Source organism: Spea bombifrons, chromosome 2 (assembly GCF_027358695.1).
Source record: "Spea bombifrons isolate aSpeBom1 chromosome 2, aSpeBom1.2.pri, whole genome shotgun sequence".
In the NCBI taxonomy this organism is placed as follows: domain Eukaryota; kingdom Metazoa; phylum Chordata; class Amphibia; order Anura; family Pelobatidae; genus Spea; species Spea bombifrons.
The window spans coordinates 134780997-134791313 of NC_071088.1; the positions used below are offsets into that span (position 1 = coordinate 134780997).

A 10317-nucleotide genomic window follows, 5' to 3' on the forward strand; every position below is an offset into this window, starting at 1 on the left:
AGACACTCAAGAAGGTACATGTAATAGGTGCCGACAACCTTCTGCATTAAGGGTGAATAAGTAAAACCTGTAGAGTTTGAATGAATGTATTTGTCGCCGGCGGCAAGGCCAGCACGTCCGTGCCTTGTCGCTTTCATTGAGCCTCTAGTGACATGCGGCGGCTCGGAGCGCCAGCCGGGCGTTTTAGGACAATGCTTCGCTGCTCGCTGAGTCATTCGACATTTTGGAATTTATTTAAAATTCCTTTGTTGGTCTCGGTGACCTTAAAGCAGCACAAGAAACGAACAAAACATACAAGTTCCAGGGTTAATCAACATAGAAAGTGTGCTTTTATTTGCAGAGTATTACATACTTATCTAATTACGCTGTTTCTGCAGCTTACTGTCATTTATCAGCTAAACGGCACTCTGGGTTTTAGTTGATTCATTGATATAGGAAGAAATATCCAACTGTAAGGGCTGTCCGGTACAAAACAATGTAACTGGTCAGATGCACGAGTTTCTCCTGAATCAATAGCACCTTTGCTGTTTTATCTGATCCTTTGGTGGCCGGTGCTTCAAATGGGTGAACTGGGTTAGATACCAAGTATACTGTATGAGGACCTCTTGTGCCACCAGTGGGTAGCCGTAATATTTTGGCCAGGGCTGGCTCTATCATTAAGGCAAACCAGGAGGCTGCTGATGACACTGTGAAGGTGGTGGGGCGCTACCTGTGTTTTCCTTATAAAGATATAGAATAGGCAACCTATGGGCCATACAGATTGTAATACAGCAATGAAGTAACTAAAGGGGGGGGGTGCGACCCCTTCTTCAGGTCTTCTTGTACCGGTTCAAAATTGTTTGGAAAGGTCCCTTCTGACCTGGACCGCACCAGTCCCACAGTAAAACTGAGCCTGCTCGCACGGTGTGAGCAGCCGGGGTATTAAGTTGCAGGAGCGGTGAGAGGTAAGCGGGGACGGGAGGTGGGATTTGTGAGCATGGGTGTGTGAGCATGGGTGTGTATGTGTTTGTGTACATGCCTGCTAGTGAGTATGTGTAAATGTGTAATTTGTGTGTTTACGTATTTTGGAAGAAGGGGTCAAGGGGCAAAGAACGTGCAGACCAGTTGTGTGTGGGGGCAATAGTGGCATATACTAGGTGTTGAAGTTGGGGGGGCCCGGGGGGGATTTTCGCACCAGAGCCCCATGGTTTCTAGTTATGGCCCTGTAATACAGCATACAAAGGTACAAATAATGTATAGTTCTCTAAGCAAAGTGACTTCCGAGAAATTTCACTGACTTAAACATACTTTATTCAGGACCTGCCAAGCTATTCATTGGAGCTGACGCTCAGTGGGGTTGGTCCTTCATAATGTAAAATGAAATGGGATGAATGTGCTGCCATTATTCTGTTAAGTGAAAAATATACTAAACCAAATAGCAGTCTCATGCTGCTGCAGAATGTCCTTCCTCACTCCCCTGACATTTGAATATGTTTTAGGTTGGCCATTTAATAAATGTTTATTCCGCCTCCAACATCAGGAGCTGTGTTTTGCTCTCTACAATTCTGATGATTTTCTTAAAGCAAGAAGAACAGTTTCTTATGAAATAAAAAATATAAAAATTAGGCTACATTGCTATATCCCCACCCCCATAACGTCATTAGTATAGAAATCTGCAGATATTCCCCCAATCATTTCTCAATGCCTCTTTTCATGAAGACACCGCTGGGGATGCGCTGTGCAGGAGTTTTTTTCTTTGCCTTCTTTTTTTCTTTGTACTCGTCAGACAGTTTTACCACCTTGAGAAACATAAAATAAAAGTCAATAAACATGCTTAAAAAGTCAATTTTCTAAAGAAATTTTTTAAAAAAAAAGTAATCAGTCATCTACTGTCACACCAGGGCGCTGTAGCCTGGCATTGCTGACCGCAATGCGCACGATCAGCCAGCGGGGGAGCAATTGGAGATCCTAGCAGGGTCTGTCTCTGCTCTCCTCCAAAAGATGTCTGGTGGATATCAGAAGTGACACCTACCGGAAGGGAATGTCTGATTTCACGATCCTTATTTAACAGCGTACTCGCACTCACGCCGAGCGCCATTACACACAATTGGTCAGCAGGAACTAAGCGATGCTGGCTTAAGCTGACGGGGAAGTCCAGGCTGCACGGGAGGGAGAGATCCCCGCCACTGTGAAAAACGCATGACATACAGGTACGTCCTAAGGGTAATCTTGCCACACCTTTTGTGGATGTACCAGTACACATCTATAGGTTAGTGAAGGGGTTAATGTCCCAACAATTTAAGAGCATTGTGATCTAAGTCCCAAAGTCTTTTTTTCCCCATTGTCAAAACTGTTTCTTGGTCAACAAGAGTGGGAGTGAAACGCTCTGAGCAGGGATGTACTTACAGATGGGTTTGATGGCGGCTTCATCTTTTCCAGACACTGGCTGAGATGGGCAATTTCTACCCTGTATTCATCCATCTTGATTTCCATTTTTTCCCTGCGCAGGCGTTCATATTCCAGCTGCTCTTCCAGCTCCTTTATCTTACTGGGGGGGGGGGGGGGGGAAGATAGCTGTTAATATAGTGCACCTTTATGAAGGTATAATACAAAACCAGTTGTCATGATCAATGGGGGGGGTGGTGCTCAACACTTATACTCATGTTGAGCTTACTTAAGGTTTTGTGTAAATATACAATGGAGAAAAGAAACCCAAGTTGAATCTTTCCCCATGTAACGCATGTTGCAATTGTCTCAGCTATGAAGTGGAATATTGTGATTAGGAGACAGTATAAAAGTGTTTAGGAGTCTCCGACGTTACTTTTCGGATTCCTTCTGCTCTCGCTTCTTCTGGCTTTCTTCCTCTAGGATGCCACCGAGATGCTTGTAATTGTTCTTTGCGATCTCCATCAGTCTCTCGAGTTCCTTCAGCTTTTTGTAAGCCCTCGCTGTGAGAGAAATAACTTGTGTGACATTTTATATCAGTCTCCTAACCGAAATACCTGCCCGGGACAGTAGTCTGCTGCACAGGATGGGAATCTGTATAAGGGAGCATTTTCTAGAGGCTCAGACGTTTAAGGGGTGGTGAACAGACGGTTTAAAATTAGGCAAAAATTTGGGACATTTTAACCATCCTCCTTCGAGTTCTTTCCCAGGATCAAAACATTTTTTTTCTCCCGCTTTGTTTCAGTGGGCTTGGTAGCATCAGTTGTCCTTGTACCTACGGAAGCCCCTCCGATTCTGTTTCCACCTGCTAAATAACTACATGTTTTCATATATATATATATTATATCATTATATTTTTTTTCCCTCTACTTACATATTTAAATAATAAACTTTACAGACACATCATTTAGAACTCCGTAAGAGCTTACCTGACGCGCTGTTACAAATGTTAAGGAATCCGTCAAGCTCACCTTTCTCTCCCTTTAGATTTTGTGCTCCAGCCAATCACATCTCAAGTAACACCCCATTGGTCACGGAAATTATTACAATGGATCTTTTTGTTGCAACACAGGTACTAACCTGACTGTCACACTATTCATTTCTTTAAGGCAGATCCTGTTAGATTGTATATTATCAAAATACCTACATTAGTAATTCTGCGAAAGCCCTAATAACCAAAGTCTTGGTAGGTTTATCTTGCAGACTGAGAACTAAACATCTGATGCTTCTCTTTGAGTTTTATTCAGGCCTAAAAAAGTTAAAATTTCAGAGAATAAACAATACCGGACATTCTGCATTTTTACGGAACGACTGTAATTAACATACCGCGTGCCTGCTTTTTCTGCCCGGCGCTCAGATTTAAATCGTCGAGCTGATCAGTGCTCCCCTCCACTCCGTGTCTTTCAAAGTAATTTGGATCGTCGTCGGTTAATTCCTCGTCTGAATCCACGTCTGCGTTGCCCCCGAGGAGCTTTACAGCTGCCAGCTGGGCAAACCTGCCAGGAAAATAAAGATATTATTAAAAAAAAGCCTTCCCAAATGTCCCGGCAAAGGTCTTATTTTTAGGGAATACTTAGAATCATTTTTAATGAATATATTACCTTCTAGCTACGTCTTTTGCAGTTTCCCCAGCTTCGTTGTTAATGTTGTAATCGGCCCCCATCTCCAGGAGCCATTGCAGACACTCTATGCGACCTTGCCCTGCAGCTATTCAGAACGGCGCGTGTTTAGTCCGTGTGAACGCATTCTCAGACGCTCGGAAAGCAGGGCAGGACACCAGAGAGCGCATGAAACCGTTATCTCAGTTACGAAAACACATCAGATTTGTTCATTAAGACAAATCATATGGATCCTTTTAATCGTCGTATGCCTGGCGGGAGATGTTCAAGGTGCTCATGAAATTATGAGAAAACCCTTAAACTTTTTGGGGAACCTGCTGAAGAAGTCTTCTTGGCTTTACTTAAGCGTTATTTATCTATATTAACGCACAAGCTAGAAACATAGAATTTGATGGCATATAAGACCCATCCGGCCCCCGTCTAGTCTGCCCGTTCCTCCTGCTGTAAAGACTCAGACCGTAATCAGTGGTTGGTCTCGTCTTAGATTCAGGAGCCGTATGTCTATCCCATGCATGTTTACATTCCCTCGCTATATTAAAATGTGTTTGTCGAGTTAAATCAGCCAAGCAGCAAACTTACCCGCAAAAACCACACTGTTGGATGATGGATTTCTAGTCTTTTTCGACTTCATATGTAGCATTTAAGCTTTGAAAACGATTTGGGGTGTATAAGCAGAAGATTTGTATTAATTAAAAAAAGTCTTACCTTTGTGCAGCGGAGTAGCTCCTTTGTCATCACGTTCATTAATGTTGATTATTCCGTTTTCCACCAGTTTCCTAAGGGTTACGAGGTCACCTTTGAAGGCAGCAACATGGGCTGGAAATGCCAAATCTAATAGGAAAATCCCCAAAAGACTGGTTAAAAACTGAAACTTTTTTTTTTGTATTATTTATGTATTATAACAGTATATTGAATACAATATATTCCTTTAGAGGTGTTTAAGCGCTAAATGATGCCAATACATGTAAGTTTCGTAATTAACACTAAGTATGCTCCAGCAGGGCTGTATTTGGGTGCTTAGTGGGTAGTAGATACAGGGTAGTGGGTACTGTAGTATGGAAATTTAAACATGCATGGGATGCAATGGGCAGACTACTTAGGCTTCTCTATGGTCTTTTCTACTAACGGTGACTCTCTAGTAGTTTTTTCTCATCGATTGTCTTCAATCCTATCCAAAAATGTCTTACAACATGCTCTCTCTCATGAGCACAGTGAGTCCAACCAGTATGTTTGACAGTTCCATGGGTTCAGGAGAAAGGTCCACACGTGGAGACCCTTCAAACTTCAACCATAGGGGTAACGTAAGATCAACCTATAGTAAATCATAAAGGTACAGGTAGACTGTTCTCGGAAATGAACTCACTCTCTTGCTCCTCTGGATGGTCTCGTTCATATTCTACCCCTTCAATATACCGAACAATATCGTCTTTAAAGAATCTCTGGGCCAGCTCCTTTGGAGTCCTTCTCTCGTTGTTCCTTGCTTCAAGAGTTTGAGTCACGCAGGCCACTTTGCTGAGTAGAAACTTTAAGCAATGCAGATGTCCTTCCATGGCGGCTAAGTGTGCTTTGGGCAGTCACAGAATATCTGTTAGCAACGTGCATAAAGGTCTAGCTGCACAGCGATAAAACATTCATTGTGCTTTCTATCATGTTAGTGCCTCGTTTTGTGTTACATGACAATGAAGTGTTCTTGGAGGATTATCTTGGAATGTTTTGGGGGCATTTAACAGTGATGCTTTCATATACTGGTGGCTACAAATGTCGGTCTACAGGGGAGGAGGGCAGCTGCTGCAGGCTCCGGGTCAGGTAAGTTTAAGGTAATCTGCCCTGTCCAATCAAACCCATCTGCTACATGTACTATTAGGTGTTTTTATGGCACTTGTGTACACATACCTGGAGTGTTTCCACTGTAATCACAGTCTTCTACAGTCGCTCCCCACCTTACGAGTAGTTGAAGACAGCCGAGTCTTCCGTGGAAGGCTGCGTAGTGAACCGGCGTCCAGCCACTTCTATCGGGGGTGTTGGTGTCCTATTCAATACCCAACGGCTTTACATATATACACAGGGCCGGCCCTACAATGGAGCCGACTGGGGCAATTGCCCCAGGCGGCACTTTAGAAGGGGCGGCACTTTGCCGCCCCAAGCGTTTTTTTTGGTTGTTTGTTTTGAAGCGGAGGAGAGAGAGAGGGGTGCCGAGTAGTTTTCGCTTACCCGCTCGGCGCCCCTCTCTCTCTCCTCTGCGGCGCGTTTTCCTGTTCAGTCTCGGTGCCGGCTTGTAATGATGAGCGCCGGAAGTGGCGTCAATTTCCGGCGCTCGGCATTACAAACCGGCACCGTGGCAGAGCAGGGAGACTCGCCGCAGGACTCTTTAAAGGTAAGTACCGGGGGGGGGATAATGGCGTCAGCGAAGTTTAAAATGCCACCGCCCCCCCGCGTCGGCAGGGGGGCATTTTAAACCTCGCCCCAGGCGGCGCTAAGTCTTCGGCCGGCCCTGTATATACATAATATCCTAAATGTCATATTATATCAATACAATACATATAACATGCCAGAGACAACCCTTGAACGTCAAGCTGCTCTGGACTAAACAGTTGGTCTCTACCTGGACCATACCACGTTTTTCTTAATGAAAGGAGTGCCTGCTATTCATAAAATGTATAATAATAATAATTAGTACAATGTTTACCAATATGTAGAAATCATCTAATCCATGTTTTGTCATTATGAATAGTACATCATAATGAACATATATGTAAAAAGCAGCTGATTTATACTAGTCATGGTCTATTCCAATGCATTGATTGCAGCACTGGAACCATGTGATCATGCTTAGCGTTTATAAAGGAATTTTCTCTATACATGTGATATCCGGTTTGCAGGCTGTATTTTTACACACATTAAATAATCCATGTGCGTCAGATACGAGACATATTTGCTCACCACTCCACTGCGAAGTATGGTCTGCAGAGTGAATGAGTGTCCATGGGCCGAGGCCAGATGAGCGGGACAGCACAGCCGGTCATCCTTGGCTAAAAGGTCTGCTCCGTTAATAACCAGCGCCTGCCACAGAATTACACGTAAAACAAAATGCAATAACTACACGCGACACGCGACCGTGAGTTTAAAAGGACGTTAAAGGTGCAGTTCCACCTACTCTGCTGAATTCACTACTTGGTATCAGCACTACGGAATTTGACGGCGCCATATAAAACAATAAATAATAATAATAACTAAATGCAGTATTAGAAACATTGTTCCTGGTGAAACTCTCCCAGCTATGATTACTTACTCAATTCTTGCCTCATTCAGCCGGACTGTCATGTGACACAGACGCGGACACTGATAGGTCATTGCCATACAGGCTTATCAAAAGATTTTGTACCAAAACGACAGATCTGCTACGGTTAACTTGCCAACATACTAGAGAGTGTAATGAATATATGTGGAACAGCACCCTTAATAACGGTGTTTAACATATGGAGAGTGCTTGGGGCTGGTATTTAGTATTTAAACTACAAATAGCACCCATCTTCTTTTTTTGATAACCAGAATAGAACAATGACCAGACAAAACCCCCCCAAACGGTTATAATTAAAGGGTCTTCAACTAGAATTTTAGCCACCTCCAGGTTGGTCGGCACTAATACTACTGCAGATTCCAATAACCTTTTATTTCTAGACAATATGTACGTCAGAAAAAAAGTTCTAAAAAAATAGGTGATTTGCTGCATTTTATGATAGAATTAAGGTAAAAAAACTATTGTGGTCTTTATGGATTCAGTTGTTCTGTAACTGGATGATGGGTTTACTGCACCTGCATACAGGCATCCTGGCCCTTTATAGCCGCCAGGTGGGCTGCGCTCCAACCTCTTGTTGTAACATCTGAGACATTCGCCCGGTGCCACAACAGCCAATGAAGACACTACAAAAAATAGGCAATAAAACAAAAAAAAAGAAGATATAAAGATCAATAATTAGAAGTGGAAATGAACTGAAACATAACCACGCGTGTTTACGTCATAGGGGTATTGGAAAATATCACACAGCTTAATTCACTGTATTTAGGAATATTCCTACAGTACTGGATCCGTTTATTGAATTCCAATCCACAAAAACGGAGATTGATGTTATTGTTCAAGCGCAGATATTTTTCCACAACACAGAGTAAATTGTAGAGCTTGTAAGACCTCAGAGGTCTCTTTTTCAGACGGTGAGGGAGGTTATATCCCCAGGCGTATGTAACGCTTCATCTGACTCTGGTCCATTAAAAGTCACTCCAGATGAGAATACTGTCATACACCCTCACCTCGAGGCTACCAGAATGGGCAGCCCAGTGGAGCGGCGTGAACTTATGGACTGGATCGACCTCGTTGATGTTTGTTCCACTTTTCACGAAGATGGCGAGTTGTTCCACGTCTCCGGCTTTCACCGCCTCGTGGATGCTACTGTAGCTTCTCTTCTTCTTCTGGCCCTCTGTTGGGAAAAGTGGACGTCATTGAAAGGTTGACCGTAGCCAGTATCAAGCAGACTTCATATCAGTACACATATGATAGTAGAAAATAGTAAGAAGAACATAGTTGTAATGGCATTAACCCCTTCTCGACAAAGCCGGTACATGTACGGTCTCACAATGCATTGCCATTTAGGGGTTAAATCTGCTGCATTGGCAGCTAAGGGTAAAACTGATACCCATACCTAGGAACTCCCGGAGTGCGACCCAGGTTCTCCGGGGGAAGCGCTGCAGGCCGGGGTCTCTGGATCACTTTTCCTTTTTGCCCCAGACAGGAGAGCAGTTTTTGGTCATACCCTCTCCCCTTCTTACTCTCAGCTCATTTAAGGCAGCCTGAGCCCACCCAAATGCAAGACCCCACACGTGCCTAGCCCCACTTCCACACGAAGCAGGAGAGCGAGCCCAGCAAAACCTTTTACTTATACCCATTGTACTGCGCTGAGGTATATGATGGCGCTATATATATATTTATTGGTATATATATATATATATATATATATAAAAATATATATATACATATATAATCCTACAAGAGATAGTACACAATACGACGGAATAGAGACGAGCAGGGGGGGGGGGTATCATACAGAGGAACGTCACACACCGGAGGTTTTACATACAGTGATGGGAATGAAAGTGTCTTTGTTACCAAAAATAAACTTATTAAGAGTAAAAAAATATCTATATGTAAACTTTTTTATTAAGATATTTCAAAGGAAAAACAAGCGAAAGTTCAGTTTCCTTTGGCCATATTTGACATCATTTCCTGTTTAAACGAGCAGCCAATCAGGAGGTGGAGTCGGTTGCGTTCTTGGATCCAGCAACTGTCACCAGCTGAGACAGGATTTTTCATCTCAAATATACCGGTAATTTAATAACCGTCATACGATATGAGTTTTTGAAAACAAAATTATAACACAAACATTTTTATTCTTTGCTCAATAATTTCAGGTTTATTTTCAGTGAAAAGCTTGACATTTTAGAAAATATGGAGGGACTAGATGCCTAGAATGGCTCTAATTGTGCTTTTCAATGTAAAACCAAGACTGGCCACATCTAAACAAGTCAATATGACCACAAAGAGTCACTCAATGGTTAGGAATTATTACACAAGCCCGGGATAGGCGGTAGGGATGGTAGTAGATGTATAGGAAGAATCCAGGGAATAAGAGATCCGTAAACATTCCTGTAAGGGGATTTAACAAAGTTCAAGGAGGAGAAATGTTAGAAGAAGAGGCCATACTCTTACACTAGAGGGTCAGAGGATTAGATGGAATGTATGTTTTACTTTGCTGAGAGTGGTAGATAGATGGAACAGCCTCCCAGCAGAAGTGGTAGAGGTTAACAAAGTAAGGGAATTTACATACGCATGGGATAGATTGTAAGCAGGGCCCTGGTAATGTATTAGTTTGTCTCAGTCTGTCAGTTCTAGTTTTGTTATACCCCTTTGCATGAAGCATTGGGGAATGGTTAGTGACCTATAAATAAAATAATAATAATATTAATAATAAATAGGCAAACGGCTCCTGAATCTAATACGAGGCCAAGGACTGATTATGCTTTGAGTCGTTAGAGCAGGAATAACAGGGTCGGACTATTTGGACCAAGTGGGTCCGGTCTTCCCTCAAATGTTTCTTTCTAAGGTATGAACATATCTGCCAAAAAGTCTCCGCAAAATAACGAGACGAACGAGCAAAGATTATTACACTACAAGCTAATTTATTTAATAAAGTTGATGTTACATCACATAGTCCTAAAACGTTAC

General features: G+C 42.8%; 1 protein-coding gene across 1 annotated transcript; it reads right to left on the minus strand.

The window, feature by feature from the left end:
• Positions 1-1186: 1186 nt before the first annotated feature.
• On the minus strand, positions 1187-8981 carry ANKRD42 (ankyrin repeat domain 42). The gene is made up of 12 exons (XM_053456103.1): positions 8849-8981; positions 8349-8515; positions 7857-7964; positions 6984-7103; positions 5937-6072; positions 5407-5607; positions 4749-4874; positions 4026-4131; positions 3751-3920; positions 2801-2927; positions 2386-2527; positions 1187-1778 (listed from the first exon to the last, which is right to left on the minus strand). Exons 1-12 carry the CDS (start codon positions 8979-8981, stop codon positions 1671-1673), a joined length of 1644 nt encoding a protein of 547 aa, XP_053312078.1. The 3' UTR covers positions 1187-1670.
• Positions 8982-10317: the final 1336 nt, after the last annotated feature.